Consider the following 19,346-nt stretch of genomic DNA (forward strand, 5'->3'; position numbering starts at 1 on the left):
CTCTTGCTGCGCCCCCAGCCTGCCTGTTGGCAGGACGGGGCGGGGGGGGGCTGAGGTGTCCTTGGCTTGGTATGGGCACTGCTCTTTAACAATTAAAACATCAGGGTGTTATCAGCACTCGTGTCATCCTAAGCCAAAACACAGCATTCCACCAGCTACTAGGAAGAAAATTAACTCTGTTCTAACTGAAACCAGGACAAGGTGTAACCGAAAAGGCTTATTTTTGTGAACCTTTGAAGTACAAGTTAGGGAAACAATGGGGCATACACAGATTTTTATATATGCCTAGCTCCTCATGGGCACTCTTAGGTAGAGATTTATTAGAGCAAGTAGGAGCAGAAATTGTTTTTGAAAAAAGGGAAAATGGAATTAAGTATAGGAGAAGAACAACTAACAAATGTGTTAAGTTTGGCACTAATACAAACTGACCCTAAAAGTGAAATACCTTTAGAGATCACAGATCAAGTATGTCCAGGAGTTTGGGCTACTGAAACCCCTGAAAGAGGTAAAAATGTGACCTTAATAATTATTAAATTAAAGCCAGGAGAGAAACCCATTAAGGTTAAGTAATATCCTTTGAGGATAGAAGATAGGAAAGGAATTAAAGAGATAATTAATAAATTTTTACAGTATGGATTATTGATTGAATGCGAATCAGAATAAAATACACCCATATTGCCAATTAAAAAGGCAGATGAAAAAGCTATAGGCTAGTTCAGGATTTGAGGGCCATAAATAAAATCACTGAGGATATACATCCTAGTGGCAAACCCTTATACTTTGCTGACTAAATTAAAGAATAGTCAAGTCTGGTTTACCGTACTGGATTTAAAAGACGCCTTCTTCTGCCTAGGCTTAGCCACAGAAAGCCAAAACCTATTCGCCTTTGAATGGGAAAATCCCGATTCAGGCAGAAAGACGCAGCTTACATAGACATTACTACCTCAAGGATTCAAGAATAGCCCCACTATTTTTGGAAACCAATTAGCAAGGAAACTTGAAACATGGATGCCTCCGGACACTGAAGGTGCTTTGTTACAATATGTAGATGATCTCTTAATAGCTACTGAGACTAAAGGGAGTTGTATTCAATGGACTATAAGTCGTCTTAATTTTCTGGGTTTAAATGGATATCAAGTCTCTTGACAGAAAGTCCAGCTGGCTCAACAAAGTGTGACCTATCTGGGATTTGAAATTTCGGAAGGACAACGAGAACTAGGAACTGAACATAAGGAAGTCATTTGCCAGACTCCAGAACCTCAAATGGTAAAGGAGCTACAAACCTTTTTAGGAATGACAGGTTGGTGTCGCCTTTGGATTTATAATTATGGACTATTGGTAAAGCCTCTATGTGAATTGATAAAGATTAACCAGTCAAAGTTAGTCTGGACTGGAGAAGCACAAAAAGTCTTTAAACAACTTAAACAAGAATTGATGATTTTGAAATATCAAGCAATATTGGTAGAACAGGACAACGTGGAAATTGTGATAACTAATATTGTGAATCTAGCCTCTTTTCTTAGTGATGCTCCAGCACAACCTGTGATTCACGATTGTTTAGAAACTATAGAGACTGTGTATTCCAGCCGACCAGACCTTAAGGAGGAGCCCATGGAAGATGCGGAAGAAACTTGGTTCACGGATGGGAGCAGTTTTGTTATGCAAAGACAACGTAAAGCTGGATATGCTATAACAACTACTCAGCAGGTAATCGAGTCTAAGCCTTTACCCCCTGAAACATCAGCTCAAAAGGCGGAGATAGTTGCTCTCACGAGAGCATTGGAACTGGCAGCAGGAAAAAGGGTAAATATTTGGACAGATTCTAAATATACATTCAGCGTGGTACATGCTCATGGAGCAATTTGGAAAGAACATGGATTGCTGACCGCTCAGTGAAAACACAAAGTATGCTGAAGAAATTTTAAAATTGTTAGAGGCTGTAAAACAACCAGAAAAGGTAGCTATCATGCATTGTCAGGGACACCAAAAGGGGAACACCGATTTTGAAATTGGAAATCGATTGGCAGAGGCTAAGCAGGCAGCTGAAATAACTGAGGTGAAGGCATTGTCTTAGATACCAGACGGTAAAATCCAAACTATATCCAAATTATACAAAAGAAGACTTAAAATTAATTGAAGATTTGAAAGGTAAAATGAAACCAGATGGATGAGTATATTTAAAAGATAACCACATAGTAATACCCTCTAGTTTGACATGGCCCATAGTTCTTACAGAACACAATAAAACGCATTGGGGAGCTGGCACACTGCATAAGAGCCTGAGTCAGACATTAGTGGGACGATATGATAAAACAAGTAACTCAACAATGTAGCATTTGCTTACACAATAACCCCAATACCAAGAATAGAATAAAATTTGGAATAATCGGTAAAGGAAATTATTCGGGGCAACAGTGGCAAATTGATTTTTCAGAACTCCCTAGAAAAGGGGGATATCATTATTACTGGTTCTGACTGACACGTTTTCAGGAAGGCCTGAAGCCTTTCCCTGTCGAACAAACAAAGCAAGAGAAGTGGTTAAAGTCTTGTTAAATGAAATAATACCATGCTTTGGGATTCTAGTAGCAATGTCTTCTGATAGAGTTTCACATTTTTGTGCACAAGTGGTAGAACAGATAAGTAAGATTCTAAAGATAGATTGGCAACTGCATACTCCTTATAGACCACAGGCAAGTGGACAGGTAGAAAAAATGAACCATTTAATTAAACAATAAATAGATAAAATTGGATAAGAAGCTAATTTGTCATGGCCTCAATCCCTCCCTTTAGCATTACTTGGAATTAGAGTTAAACCTAGAATAAAAGGGAATTTGAGTCCCTTCAAAATCTTATATGGAAGGCCATAGCAATTTCTATTTAGTGGAGAGGACCTAACGCAGTTAGGATCAGAATATTTATATGCTTATATAACTGAACTTCAGAAACAATTAAATAAAGTACATAAATTTGTTTTAGGGACCAGAGCTAGAGGGTTGGATCAACTAATCCACCCCTTTAAGCTCGGGAATTATATATATATAAAGACTTTTTCAGGACAACCCCTACAGGAAAAATGGAAGGAAAGTGGATGGGACCATACCAAGTATTACTGACAACACACACCGCCATTAAGATTAAGAAGCAAGCAGCTTGGATCCACAATTCAAGGGTGAAGAAGGTCCCGGCGAGGATATAGACCACCACTCCAATTGGACCAACAAAATTACGGTTTTCCAGATCCTAATGATTGCAGGGGTGCGGTTCTCGGATTCGGGGTGGGCAACTTGGGATGAGAAATTACACCTGACCTTAATACAAACAATTTCTCAAGTAACTAATAAGACGAACTGTTGGGTATGCACCCATCTGCCACAGCATGGGAATAAGGGTGTATCGTTAATCGGGATTCCCTTGCCTGCAAACTTATCTTGGACTAATTTGTGGGAAAACACATCTTGGGGTCAAAAATATGAAGAAGTTTTGGAACTAGAAGTGAGTAGCTTTGTGCTGTTGGAATCTTACTATGTATGTGTACAAAGGTGTAACCCACCTAGGGGTATGGGGAAACAGGATTGTATAAATACGGATACTACTTATGTGGGAAATCAGACATCTTGTAATCGAACAATTGATATTAGTACGACTAGCGGCTGGGCAAATTCAACCAGCTGGACAGTTCCAGAAGGAAAAGGGTGGTATTGGCTATGCAACGATACAGCCCGTAAGGTCTTGCCTGAGAATTGGAAGGAAACTTGCACTCTTGGAGCGGTAGTCCCCAATATGACAGTACATGATGTAGTGCCTCGAGGTTACTTGAGAAATCATATCCGGAGAATCAGATGAAAAATTAACAATACAATGGTAGAGAGACACACCCCTTTTCATAGTTTTGTGTGATGGTTTATCACATGGTTAGGAGTGAGTGAATTGGAAAAGGCAATAGTTAATATTTCTGCAATTATAGAGAAGTTAGAAAACAAAACTCTGGATGCTGTAAAGGCTCAACAAGAAGAGATATCTAGTTTATCACAGGTAGTATTACAAAATTGGATGGCCCTAGACTTGTTACTGGCCGCTCAAGGGGGAGTCTGTACAGTAATAAACACAAGTTGTTGTATGTATGTAGATCAGAGTGGAAGGATCTCTACCGACCTGGAAGAAATATGGAAGCAGACAAGGATCCTACATGATATCAGTAAAGATGATCTTTCGTGGAGTTTTAGTGAAATATGGAATAAGTTAACCTCCTGGTTGCCCAATTTTCAATGGTTGAAACAAGTGTTCATTGCTCTAATCGCATTAGTAGTATTAGGAATATTTGTGTGCATGTTGTTTAGATGCCTGCTTTGTTGTGTTACTGTAAATAATGAAAGTATCTGATGCAAAAGAATTTGCATGGGAAAAGAAAAGGGGGGATTGATTAAGGAGGCATTGGGGAGGCATTGGGGAGGCAAGGACAATCCCCAGACATGGACTGTATATCTCGAAACAAGACACTGTAACTCATGATAAGGAAGCGGCAGACGGACAGAGAAACGAATGTAAGGACTATAAATCTCGAAACTGGACATTGGAATTCATTATAAAGATACAACAAACGGAAGAATTAGCAACAACCAGCTCTTGCAATTAAGAAACCTGCCAATTCAGCAGATTCCTGACCAAAGGTGAAAAGTACACTGTGAGGAAGACTCGGGGTCTTCCTCCCAAAGACCCCTGCCCACGTCCCAAACACCCCTGCCCACAATTCTTGGGAGGCTCTACGCAGGCGCAAGGTGCCAAAAGGCTAATTAGCATGAGAAGCGAGGGAAGGCGGGGATAGGTAATGCATATGTATAGGTGCTTGTAGAATATTGATAGATTGATTGTATAAATTCAAGACTGCTTTCCGCTTTAGGTATGCACGATAGGAGGAGAGATCCCCCGTGCATCCAGCGCTGCAATAAAGAATATACCACTTAAAGGAATTTCGGCTTCGATCTTTGAATCATGTCTTTGCTTCTCCCCTCTCTCTGCTTGACTAAGCTATAAACAGAGCTGTGACAATTAATACCAACAAAATGGTAACATTATCATCATTATCTGAAGCATGCACTCGCATGATCTACCAAATAAAGACATCGAAGTGTCCGTAACAGAATGCTCCCTTTGGAATTAAAAACTTCAACTCAGTTCCTGTATATTTACAGAATCAAATAATTCACTGCTTGTACTGGAAGTTTCTTGCAACAGGTGTAAAAATTGCCGGTAATTTCCCAGCAACCCATTTAAAAAATACAATTAAAAAAAAATTATCCTGCAAGCTACTAAAGCTGCACCTAAAAAAATGCCAGATAAGAGATAAGAAAGGTGGAAAAAATATAGCCTGGTATTTACAAATTTTTGCATTGTAGCCAAACCTTTCACAATCTGTTCAGATACAACAGGCTATGCCAGAAGACATTAGTTTCCTTCTTGGCCCTAAGCATTTCTTGTAACTTGCTGGGCTGTCATGTGGCAGGAGCTGAGTTCTGACCAGACCTTAACGTTTCCTCTGTTACTCTTTAAACAGGATAGAAGAAAACTGTCATGAGGCTGGTCCTCAGCCTGCACAGCCACAGCAAACCCTGCTTACACCTGGTAAGGGCTGCAAGTCCCTTTCTGTAAGGGGACTTGATGTGGCATCTGGTGACAGGAGCTCTGCTCTGATGGATTTTGCTGCCCAAAGAATTTCTCAGAGGATACAGCGAAGTTTACATGGCATTTTGTGTAGCTGTTTCTAATCTCCATATCTGAGGGTTACATATGCTGTGCTTTCCAATATTCTACAATATTTTAAAAACATTTTTAACCTACTGTAGAGGGAATGGTTTATCTTTTTATGGAAGATATCTATTCCAAGATGACATTATGGAAGACCAAAACTTTAATATTCTTTAACATTTCTGCTTTTTTTTTTAAATGACATGGGCCACAAGGAGTTAATTCTCTCCTGGATTTACCGGTTATCAGAAAGGTTGTCTTAAGAAAGTTCCCGATCTGACACTCTTTTGCTCTCCCCTCCCTTCTTTGTTCTCTTCCTTCTTTCTCTGATTACAGTTCCAAAAACAACACCCAGCTGCCAGAGGTCAATGTTTAAAATTCCCCAGGGCTTATATAGTCCCTAGGAGCAGAGCTCAGGCCTTTCAGCACTGGGCCAGCTCCAGCACCATGGCTGGCTTCTGGCAGATGACCCTAGCCTGCTGGAAATACCTGATCATAGTACTAGTGCCCCTTGTGTTTCTGCCTCTGCCTCTGGCTATTGATACCAAGGTAAGAACCTTTTAAATTGAATTTGAGAGTCAAATCTCTCCTTAGAGCTGTTCCTTTTAAGTGACAGAGCTGAAGAGAACATGCAGATTCTTTCTCAGAGGCATTTCCTTCATTTATAGCATGAAGAGCTTCTTGCTCTGAGCAGACCCCATAGACTACTGACAATGGGGGATATAATAGCAATAGGATCTCGATGGATGAGCAGATGCATCTGTGACTGGATATTCTAGAAGCATGCACAGTGACATGACCTTTTAACTTTTGCTTCCAACCTGACTTTTCAAAGCACTTTCTATGCTGAAGCTCATAACCATGAATCTAATTTACCTCCTAAGGCTCAATCCTAATCCCCCTTCTGATTTTCTAAAAGTATCCAGTCCACATCCTCTTTTAATTATTTTTCTCTCTCTCATTTTCTCAACCATGTTGTTGCCAGATAGAAGAGACATTTTCCTCAGTCAAATGGACAAGGCAACCTGATACATAATGAAATAATGAAATCTACTTCACTTTTCTTTAAGCATTATTTCTGTAATAATCTTTCCATGCAATGATTTAAAATATAAAATGTCAAGTTTTGGAAGACACATCACTCAAGATTCCTTCAGAAGAAGTTAACTGTAAAAACCTGTAGTAGTAGGGCAGGTATTTCTGAACCATTGATCATTGAAATGCAACACCGAGAGCAGGCAGAGTGCCAGCATCCAGATTATTCTTCACTCTGGCTTTTTTCTTCCACTCCCACTCGCTTCGTGCAGACAGATCTAATCTCTGCTCTTCAGGTCTCTTATTCCAGCCCCAGTATCATTAAACAGCTAGTCCCAATCGTCTCTCCTGTCACATCTTTGGATGTCAAGTTCTACCTCTTTCATCTGATCTCTGCCTGCCCGCCTGTCTCCTGATCCCTCCTCATTCCCAGTTTCTGGTCTCCTTCCCCAAGCTTCATCCTTCACTCCGTCTACTCTTACCTGTCTTTCTGTGTGGCTTGTCCCAAAGCTCCTTCTTCCTCGCAGCTCTTATTCTTGGTGTTTTCAGAGACTTTCTGGAGCTATGGCCAGAGGACTGCAAGCCAGAATAACAGATTGGCACTAGCACGAGGTGAAATGTGGTAACTGATCAGGCATGCCCTCCTATTCTCCTGCTATGCAAATAAAATAGTTTAAACTCTCACTTAAAAGCTTACTAAGAAGAAAAACAAAAACAAAAAGCCTTTTTTTTTTTTTTTTTCTCACTTAACTTTGCATAGGCAAAGGTGTTACTGATGTTAAGAGAGATGTGGCTCATATATCTTCTAAAGAAGCCGGAAATAGAGTTGTTTTTCCTGAGGCCACTACTTCATACTTATTTGCTAGAGTCATTGTTATCTTACAGTAAGTCATCAGTATTGTCAGTCAGTGGAATGACTTGTCAGTCTTGGTTCAGTTCCTATTTGAAAATGGCTCTCTGGTTTCTGTGTAGGCAGCTACAACACAAAGGTTTAAACGTTCTGGACACGCTTTTGCCCTTGTAAACTACAAGAAGATTTCCGGTGTTAGAACTGTGCATTGTGGTACTGCTATGTCAGAAAAGCTGGTACTTCAGCATGCAGAGCCATAAATAGATCATTTATCTGATGGAATTTTATGTTTTTATATTCTGTTGAGCTGTTAACCTGTCCTATAGTGACACAGCACTGGACACTAAACTATTATAAATGACGGGACAATGCTAAGGATTTCATCTAAAGACAGAGGAATGAGAAAGCAGTTTTCCTTATAGGACGGACCACTGGCTTTGTGAATAGCCTTATCCCAGCTTTTACTGCGAGCCTGTTCACAGCAGACTGGAAAACAGCACTGTGAACATGATACATGTTCCAAGGCCCTGCTAGAGTCTCTCAAAAGGCTCCTATTGGTGTCCCTTACTAACAAAAAAAGAGAGAGAGAAAAGAAAAAAAAAAAAAAAAAAAAAAAGGATCAACAGAATGGGAAGGTTCCTACTACCATGCTGCTCTGGTAATTTGCTACCTAAATACCTAATCTTCCCTCGAGACTGCTCAGCTTGCCTGTTCATCCTTTTCCTTCACCAGCTCTTTAGCTTCCAGGCCACATTCAGAAGTTCTGAGCACATCCTAAAGCACCACCAGTTTGATTCTCCCTGCCAGGTCCTTGGTTTGATCCTCTGTCATCTACCCATTGCATTTTTCATCAGTTTTTCTTCGCTGCTTTCTCAATAAGCATCAGTACACTTCCATTTGTTCTGTCCAGCATACTTTAAGTGGGTATCCTTGATCCAAGACCATGCAACCACTTTTTTCTTCCAAATCTTATGCTCTGATCAGTGCTGGCACCCACTATTTTGCTGATTCAAAAATTAGGAAAGCACTGTATCCTGCAGTGTTAGTTTCACTTGCTTTTTTTCAACTGCCATGTAATATGCTGTTATGATATGTTATTTTGAATCCTTCTAATGTCTGAGACTGGGTTAAATATTTTTATATAAAATTTGGAGTGGTTATCCAAAGCAAAACTAAATCAGAGTTTTCTCAGAGGGAAAAAAAAAAAAAAGAGTACCATGAAACAGGGCATTGTATTTTCTCCAGAGAAATAACTCATATTCAATGGAAGCTGAAACTGATCTGTGAACAGTTCATCAGCGAGCATTTCAAAGTCTGTAAAGCTAAAAAGGCAATAAAAAATAAAAATATTTACAGTTCAAGGAATCCAGGCTGCTGAAGGTAACTGGGCTTCATCTGGACACATCCTGAGACACACAGAGAAAAAACGTAGAGAAACATTGACCATATCAAACTCAAAGACAGGAGTAAATGAGAAGAAAATACTAGCACCAGTAAAATCAAGAAATCTGTGCGGGGACTGCCAATCCCTTATCAGAAAGGGTTCAAAGTCATCAATTTGTTTCTTTTCCTAAGTTTCTTGTCTTTCCCCATTGAAGGCCCCACCCAGTCTTTTCCTAACAGCTCTGACAAGGTTGTTGAATAGTTAGTCATTTGATTAGGATCTGCACAGGTAGGGGGACAGATGGGAGAGCAAAACAGAAAATAACCTTTTCCCAAATCCCTTTATCAGGCAATGAATATAATTATGGGCTGTTGCTTTCTCAAAGGCTAAGCAAGACGTACAGTCTGTTCTGATTGCGTGTACTCTCCTTCCATCAGGAGGCCCGATGTGGTTACGTTATCATCCTGATGGCACTGTTTTGGTGCACAGAAGCCTTGCCGTTGGCTGTCACAGCACTCTTTCCCGTCCTGCTCTTCCCACTCATGAATATCATGGATTCAACAACAGTAAGAGATGCGGGTCTTGCTTGTTTATGTGTTTGTCGGTCATCTCTTATTTTGGGGTGATTTCCAGAGTTGGGAGCAAAGGGAAGAAAACTGCACTAACGTTATACGGGCAATCAATCACCTGCCACCTTCGCGGAACAGAGCTTTCATGTACCTATCATGAACTCTGGGTGGAGCTGCTAATCTGAAATCAAAGCAAATTCATTGACCAGACACAATCCATCATTAGCGCTTTAGTGTCTGTAGGACAAGGTTCTCCCTCGGAAAACACCTTCCCTCTAAACATTGGCTTCTTATCACTTTTTTTCCTCTCCCTTGCTCCATGTTGCAGGTCTGCAGGGAGTATTTGAAAGACACCAATATGCTTTTTATTGGGGGACTGCTGATGGCCATTGCTATTGAGAAGTGGCACCTACACAAGCGCATTGCTCTGCGGGTCTTGCTAATCACTGGTGTCAAACCAGCCCTGTGAGTAACAGTCCTGAAAACGAGGTGGGATAAAGGACTTTGTGGCTTTAGTTCCTATCAGAGTTCTGCCTGAAGCCTCCTATGTGAAGCTTCAAATCATATCCTAAAAACACTTTTCTATGGTCCAAGAGAGTTGGATTGTGCATGAGAAAACCCTGCAAATGGGGATCCTTTGAAGTGTTACAGCCCTGTGCCTCTGTTTTGAATTCCAAATGGCATTAGGTGGAGAAATAGCAGTTCTGAAAAGTCAGGGGTGCTACTGGGCTTGGGCAGAAGTACAGCCCTGGACAAGCAGGAGAAGCTATAGCTGAGATGTAGAAAACATGTACTCTATAAATGTTATACCGATTGCACAGAGGAGAGAAAATACGAGGATGCTTGTTTTGGAAACAACAAATGTTTGCCAGACTAGAGCTTTAAGCTATGCAGAGGCTACATTGCCTTATTTAATTTGTCCCAGACCATAAGAAGAGGAAATACGGAAGGAAATTACAAAGCAATAGAACAAAAATGCAGACAAGATAAAGCCCTTTTCATCTGATATATAATCTACATCTCATCTAAAGAATAATTTTGAGACAAATAACAGAGTAATACTGAAACAAGGATTAGAATTTTACATGAGTAAGATGAGACTCTTAAATGATAGAGGTAGGATAAATCTACCCCCAAAAAAGAGAGATCATTTTCCTTCGGATTTAAACTGATTGCCACTTGGGATCAAACTTGGTTTGCAATTCCTCTTCAAAATATATTATAATAGATTAATACGTGTTATTGAGATGGGATATCTTCCTCTGAAGCATGCAAACTAAGCAGGATACTGGCCAGATAAACTGATGTCAGCTCCTGCTTTCCTAGTTATACAAATGCAAAAGTACAATTGGTGAAAATGCAAACAAATAATTAAATAAATGAGAAAAAAAAAAAAAAAAAAAAAGTTTAATCTTCACTGTATCATTCGCAAAGCAGACTAAGCTAAGAGGAGGTGCTAGATGTGAATTGCTGAGTATTTTCCATACCTAGCATTTGTAACCAGTGCTTTGCAACAGAAAAGGGCGCCGAAACCCTGAGTTTTGAATTGGCTTTTTCAAACCTTTTCATTTCAGGCTTCTCATGGGTTTCATGGTTGTGACTGCCTTCCTGTCCATGTGGATCAGCAACACAGCCACCACTGCCATGATGGTGCCGATAGCACAGGCAGTGTTGGATCAGTTGCATAAGTCAGAAATGGAGTTTAAAAGAGCTGGCCAGGAGCCTGAGAACATCAATAAAGCCTTTGAACTGCAAGAAGAGCCAACTAAACCAAATAACTTCACAGAAACAGACCAAAAAGGTGAATGGGTTATGGGCATTTTTCTCTTCAGGGTGATGAAGGATGGCCTCCATCTTCCTCAATGGCATAACAGTTGCTATTAAATTCTAAAAGAACGTACCTAAAGCATCCTGACCGTATCATACAGCATTTGTGAGGCTCTTCTATGAATCAGATGAAAAAACAGTAAGATATACTGACTTGATTGAAGTTCGAAATAAATTACAAACATAAAGAAATAACAACTGATCAATAAAATAAATAAATTCTCCATTAGCTGAAGATTTTACATTAGGTTTGATATTTTCCTGTATATTTATGTTAGCTCAATTATAATCTACTGTGTAATTTACCAGATAATAGGGAATTCATGAGGGTAAACTTCTGGCCTATTTCATGCCTGAAGGTTAGAAATTAAAATGATCTTTCTAATCATATATATATAATCATGCAACAATCTCTCACCCTTGTCCCATCTTTGAGTTAGCTCTAGTGATTCTGCACGTAAACCTCAGTGCAGAACAAGTTACCTTCAGTCCATCTCTCGTGGCTCTGTTGTACCTCTTTGAACTCTTTTCTCTCCCCGCTGTGTGCAGTTCAAAGTTCTCATTCACTGAGAAGTGTCAGCAGTGTATTCAGACTTCATCACTGAAAAACTGTTATTTTCACTGACAACCAGTGAAAAATGACCAGCACGTCAAAGAGTTAACAATGCCAGCCTCTTAATATGAGCCTCAGATTATATGAGCCTTATTATCTGAGGCTCATATTAAGAGGCTGGCATCGTTAACTCTTTGATATACGATATCAAAGCTTTTGATATACCTCCTAATTTATGGCTTTGATATACCACTTAATACGTGACTCCTTCACCTTTGAGTCCATTACATCCCAGCTTTCAAGGGCTGAATTTAACAGACATGAGATGTTGTCCTATCCAACCTAGCTCCTGTAACTCTTTTGTTCCTGTTTTGGGACCTAGGTGATAGCAATGTTCTGACGATCGAGGAAGACACACACAGAAATGAAAATCTTCAAGACAAGAAGCACAAGAAACTCTCCAAGGGACTGTCTCTCTCTATTTGTTACGCAGCCAGCATTGGAGGGATTGCAACTCTGACTGGGACAACACCAAATCTGGTACTGAAAGGACAAGTTGATGAGTAAGTCTGGTTCAATTTGGGACTACATACCCACTAAGCTGCATCTTTCTGCCACAGCTGACTTCTAGCCAATACAGAGAAGGGAAATATCTATTTCGTAACTTTGCAAGGTCGTTAGCTTACTTTCCTTAGGGAGCCTCAAAGCACCTTCTTTTTATCTGAATCATTAATTAAATACAGAAGAGACTCCAGGGTTTTGAATGCTGACAGCCTTCTACATTTTGCAGGCTCTTTCCTGGCAACGGTAACATCATCAACTTTGCCTCTTGGTTCTCTTTTGCTTTTCCCACCGCCGTCGTGTTGCTGATTTTGGCTTGGATTTGGCTGCAAATACTGTACTTGGGCTTTGAGTAAGTACACTTTACATACTATAGCCTAGCTGACAGGTCTATTATTAAGTACTCATTACACATTGTACCACCAGTGACTCTTTTAATGATGAGCCTGTGTTTGAAATTTAGCAGTCACAGCCAACAGAGACTACCACAACAGCTTATTAAGTGTTTGTTAAAATACTGCAACTTTTTCTCAAAATAAATAAATAAATAAATAAAATAAAATCCCTGTTAAATACACACTGTAGATGGAAAAATGGAGCTATAACTGCATACAACCTGTTCTGCAGCGTTGCTTCATGCCCTAAAAGAATGCTATGCTTCAAACCAGGAGATTGATTTCTGCATACAGCTGGTATTTACCTTTGTGACAAGAGCTGCTGTAGACCTAGAGGATTAATATTGTGTCAGTTCCCAATGCTAATCACCCCCTGCAACCAGTTTGCATTGCCTACCTATTTTATACTTAGACTTTCACTTTTGTATTATCCTCAACCTCTTATTTTATTTGGAAAGAGCTTTGTTAACACCTGAAATTGTATTTTATTCTTCAAATTCTTATTTTTAAATTCTCCTTTACTGTAATTTTAAAAAAAGCTTGGCAACTGTTTACATCCTGATGATCATATAACATCAATTGTATTAATATTGTCGTTATTTCCCTGTGTGTCCAGATAGCACCACGTTTGCATTTACATCATGAGCTTTTAGGGGCAGAAAGGTTCTTTTTGAATCTTGGCAGCACACAATACAATGCAGTTACTATCTACAGCTATGGCTGCTGATGTTACAATACTTTATATAGAGATAAATACATACCTAAATACATGCATAAATACATATGTAATACAATATGGTTGAGTTATAAAACTTGGATTCTTGACTCTTAAGCTATCTACAAAATTTCTTTAATATTTTCTATACACTTTTTATAGTTTTCAGAAGAATTTTGGTTGTGATAAAAGTCCTTCTGCAAAGGCTAAGGAGCAACAGGCCTTTACGATTATCAAGGAAGAGCACAAGAAACTGGGCTCGATGAAGTTTTCAGAGATAGCAGTTTCAGTCCTCTTCATACTGTTGGTACTGCTCTGGTTTACCAGAGAGCCTGGGTTCATACCAGGTTGGGCAACTGTTCTCTTCAACAAAAATGACACAAGGTATCACCACTTTTCCTCCTCACTTTAAACAAAAATAAATCAGGCAACAATAGAATTATGAAGCATAGCCTAATTTCTCACTTCCTAAATGATATTTCATGCAGATTCCCTGCTGGGGTTATCCCTGCCTAGTCTGTGAATTAATCTCATGCTAGCATCACAAGTTTAGAAGTAAAATTTTCATTTGTGGCATTATCCAATTTGTTCAGTTCCTCATGCACCTAAAACACTACTAATTTTCTCACTGAAAATTAGTCAAAAATAAATTAAAATAAATAAATTAAAATAAATAAATTAAAATAAATTTTCACTGAAATTTCTTTTGTAGCTTTGTTACTGATGCTACAGTTGCCATCTTCATTTCAATTTTGTTGTTCATCATCCCTTCTGAATTTGCTACCAACACTACAGACAGACAACAAGCAGGTAAGCTTACTAAAGGCATCAAAAATCAACTCTCAGAATAGGTAGACCAGAAGTTTTACATTTAACATTCACAAAGGAAATCTCAAACTGCTCTTGCTCCATAGGTACTGTTATATGCTTTAGCCTACTCAAGGCTTTTATTCCATAAAACTTCTCTATTTCTTATAGTTTTAATTTCATAAAAGTTCTCTATTTCTTATGATTTAATTAAGTATAAAACGTAACCCAGCAGTGTTCCAGACACCAGTATGCACATATCTAAAAGCTTCTGAAACAGAAGGCTTTAGCAGAGAATACGTGACTTAACAGAAACACAGTTCTGTGGATATGTTGCCATACTTCTAACCCACTCTTACCTTTCATCTACTTTGCTATGCTTCTTGGAGCAACTACAGATTATTCATTAGTATTTTTGCAAGTCAATTTTTAAAATCTTTGTTGATGAGACTCCCATCATTAGCTTTAGGAGATAATTCCAGAGTCTAGTTTATCTTGCTGACAGAAAAGTTTCCTCATGTTCAGATTAAACTCACCTCTTGCTCTGACAAGTACTCCTTTCTTTGGAGATTATTATATGGTTTACAAAATCTTCCTGAATTTTAGGCAGCAAGCCAAAGGTCCGAGCACCCCCAGCTCTCTTGGACTGGACATCAGTTCACCAGAAAATGCCATGGAACATTGTATTGCTGCTGGGAGGTGGTTTTGCCTTAGCCAAAGGCAGCGAGGTAACATTCCTCTGCTTACCTGGTGTTTGTCTTAATGGGTATTTTCTGTCTTACCTTTCACATATGCTCTCCTGGAACACAAGAGGGCATGCTGGTAGCACCAATGTGCATTTCCTCAGCTAGTGGCAGTAAGAGACTTCACCATCCTCGGGAGGAGTCCTGTGATAATAACAGATCTGTTTTGTTACCTATGCAACCAGCGTGGTACAGGAAAGTAGCACAGTTAACTGTCTTTCGAGAAAAGTGGATGATTAAGAAAATACCCCAATACATCAAAGACTATTCAACAAAACTTAATAGATGTGGCAGGCATGAGGAGCTAAGGTGCCCAGGACGGGTCTCCAAATTTTTTCAAACATCCAGATATTAAATAGGGAGGACATGAAGAATATTGTTTATGTACAACCAACAGCCTCAATGTACAACCAACAGCCTCAATAGAGAAATACTTATTTGCTATCATTAATGCATTGTAAAGACAGTATCTTCTTCTTTTAAATGCTTTAGAAGGTAAACCATATTTATTTTTAGCAAGGCCTCTACATGTTTTCCTACAGAAAGCAGTTTACATGGGAACTTCCATAAGAAGGGAGGGCAGAATTGGTAAGAGAAATGCAATTGGCCTGCAATGTGAGTATTTCTTCCGCAGCCTACAATCCTGACAGGCATCTTTCCTCTCTTACAGGAATCTGGTCTGTCTGAATGGTTAGGCACAAAATTGACTCCTCTGCAGGAAATTCCTCATCCAGCCATTGCTCTCCTGCTGTGTCTCCTTATTGCTACTTTCACTGAGTGCACCAGCAATGTGGCCACTACTACCCTCTTTCTCCCTATTCTGGCTACAATGGTAAGTTCCAGTGTTTCAAAATGCTCTTATAAGAACAGCTTTCATCCCTGCTCCGAGCAGATGTATGCTCAATGATAACAAATAAATAAATAACTGGCTGACACAGCCAAGCACTGGTCATGCATCTAATCAGGGGAGAAGACTTACAACATACATACATGTATACATGCGCATGCATACAGAAACTCACACACTATGTGCTTCATTCAACCTTTCTTAAAACCATTGCTGGGGAAAAGCAAAGGGATTAAATTCATTGGCATATTAGACTTTGCCTTCTGGCCTAAACAACCTCATGAGGTCACTGCCAGCTGTACTTTTTTTTTTTTTTTCCCTGTTTGTTCTGCATAGAGACAGCAGCAGCAGCATTTGTTTCCCTGCAACATTCCATTACTGTATTTCACTCCAACCACTAGCTTTCCACAAGTCTCTGAAGGTGATAGCATTACTCAGGCTCTATGACCTAATTCAGACTTTTGCATTTCCACAGGAGACTCCTGTTTTGGGGTAGACATAGTTTTGCAGCATGAAAAGGTAGTTCCATAGAGAAACTGGAATAAGCTCCACCAAAATCTTTTTGCATAGGCCACAGACTCCAGCTAATCCCTAAAATGACACACTCATCTTCAGAGTTCGGGCTACCCATTTTCCACTGATAACTTAATTCCTTTCTTAATCAGTTTGAAGTCACTTTATACTCTTGCCTGGTCTTAGAGTTGAACACAAACATTATTATTAATTTATACCACAGCAGGGATTAAGATTCCACAATCACAAACACAAAGAAAGCACTGGCCACAAAAACAATTCTTGTTTTTGCTGCACAAAGACACCAAATAAAAGTTCCTAAAACAGAACCAAAATATGAGTTCCTACAGCATATGTGGAAGAAAAAGATTTCTGACATGGACAAATGCAATCAGTATTCTGACAAAAGATTTCTGTGCACTTTTGTATATCATAAACCATCATCCATGCTCTCCTTTCTTGCATAGGCTCAAAATATCTGCCTCCATCCACTCTATGTCATGCTGCCCTGTACACTTTCCGCATCATTGGCGTTCATGCTGCCAGTGGCCACTCCCCCTAATGCCATCGTCTTCTCCTATGGACATCTCAAGGTTATAGATATGGTGAGAAAAAGCACATTCTTTTCATAACTTTCATCAGTTTTGATCTTTCCATTTCCTATTATTTGTTCTTCTTGAAAGAGTGTTGGAAAACTCACTGTACTCTACTGAAGACAAATGGAAAAAAGAACATACATGTATGAATTGTTAGAGTCACTCTTGCTAATCTACATTTAGAGCCTTACGAAGATGCTACTGAGTTTTTAAAAAACAACCAAGGTCTCTGGAAGACGTTCCAACAGGAGCTTGCTGTCAATCAGAAATGGCAACACATAACTGTTTCAAAAGCCCAAATGTAGATCATAGGGATGACAAAGAGACCTGTACAATCCTTCTGCAGGGACTAGGGCAAAGCCTAACACATTTCACTAGGCTGCCCTGACATCCATTCTCAACATAGACAAGTATGTCAAGTCTCTTGATAACTTTTCCAATTCAAAACTGATTCAAGGTAGCATTAGATACCAATACCAGGTCAGATGAGAAAGTCCTACATGCCAGAAAAAAATAATCAAACCATTCAAACAATCCTAATCAGCACGGAAGGAAAAAATATTAAATTCAACAAATAACCCCTCTCCTTTATCGTTATAGGCCAAAGCTGGATTTATACTCAACCTCCTGGGAGTCCTGACAATAACTCTAGCCCTCAACACCTGGTCTTCATCCTTGTTCAAACTGCACACCTTCCCTTCCTGGGCAAATGATACAGGCTTATGCTGGGCAAATGGGACACACATATGCTTGGAAAATGGGACACGCATATGCTAATAATACAGAGACAAGCGAAACACTACTGTATCTGGTAGGACTGCAGTGTGAGCAAGACACAAGTTTTGCTGAGGCAGCTGTTGAGAGACGGGCCTACTCTGTGGAAAAGGACACGCTACCTACAAACAAAATCATTCAGTTGATAGCAGCAATAGAATTGCCTAACAGGGCTGTTCTAGCAGGTAATTTTGTTACCCCAGCAGTAAGACAAGCCAGTAACCTCTGGCTTTTCAACAGTTCCAGGTATCTTTAGATTTTCTGTTTGCACAGGGGTAAATTTTCCCCAACTACATCATTTCTCAAGCTCTGTATGTAATGTCCGAAATCTGCAGTGAGTGAGAAAGAAGAGAGGTGTGTATGGAGAAGGAAGAAAGGAGACTGTGTGTACCTGATTTCATGCCTGTATCTGTGTATCACCACGGCACATATGAATACTCACCTCTGTATGAGCATACAGGCCTCTGTGTTCAGCATGTACATAAGATTGTTGTGTACTCCGTGGGCACTCAGCACGGTATGTGTTGCATGATTAGGGACAAATCACATACTGTCAGCCTATTTTATCACTTTGAAATGTATTTATTTACAGCCCATTCTGTTATAAATGTAAAATACTTTTTTTCCTAGAACATCCGTCCCATTGTTATTTATGTAAGATTAAAGTCTACAAGGTCATGGCAGGAATAGCAATATTCTCTTGTGAAGAGTTGAAGCCTTGTGCCCTATAATGTGTATATGATTGAATCAAAGATTTATTTTATGTACCCCTTGTGTTATGGAGATTTTTTCTATTATATATGTCACTGTAAATACACTTCTGTCTCTCCCATCTGTCAACTGTGAGCTTCTTTAAATATCTTGGCATAGTTAAGTTAGCATGACTGATTTTCTCTTATCATTAAAGTAATAATTAATACAAGAGTCTAATTTTCTTGGACTCTCAATACCAAGATATTCCTTTTCAAACCCCAATATAGTTAAATGTTTAATCCTTATTCTGCAGGAACCAATTTTCAGCAGCACATAGGCCTTTTAATGACCAAACTGTTCAAGATACTGGACTTTTTGGATGTCTATTAGCATATACATTTTCAAAGACAATTTGCCATATCAAGCACTTGATACCAAAAGTTGAGGTTGGATTCTGACCGATCATTTAGACTATAAATGCCACTTAACTTTGTTTTAAATGACTTGTTCTGTTATAGCCTGCAAAAGTTTTCCAAAGTCTCTTGCATTTCTGAAATGCCTTTTGAATCATACTGGTTCACTGAGAGTGAATGTGAATGATTTTCACTCTACAATAGCACACAAGCTCTTCAGAATCTTTATTCTTTCTTTTACTATGCTAGTTACTGGGAGACTAGGACAATGTGCATTGCACTTTTCATCTGTAAAATGTTAGAATGCACTGACCTGCAGAATTTTCTTT

General features: G+C 39.3%; 1 protein-coding gene across 1 annotated transcript; it reads left to right on the top strand.

The window, feature by feature from the left end:
* Positions 1–6,189: 6,189 nt before the first annotated feature.
* Positions 6,190–18,941, top strand: SLC13A2 (solute carrier family 13 member 2; the record flags this gene model as incomplete). Its single annotated transcript, XM_082776694.1, has 13 exons — positions 6,190–6,291; positions 9,449–9,577; positions 9,909–10,045; positions 11,155–11,381; positions 12,343–12,523; positions 12,751–12,873; positions 13,794–14,015; positions 14,344–14,441; positions 15,045–15,166; positions 15,852–16,013; positions 17,009–17,146; positions 17,738–17,866; positions 18,918–18,941. The coding sequence occupies 13 exons, from the start codon at positions 6,190–6,192 to the stop codon at positions 18,939–18,941; spliced, it is 1,794 nt and encodes a 597-aa protein (XP_082632820.1).
* Between the last annotated feature and the right edge of the window lie 405 nt (positions 18,942–19,346).

Source organism: Aythya marila, assembly GCF_965140915.1.
Source record: "Aythya marila genome assembly, chromosome: 20".
Taxonomy (NCBI): domain Eukaryota; kingdom Metazoa; phylum Chordata; class Aves; order Anseriformes; family Anatidae; genus Aythya; species Aythya marila.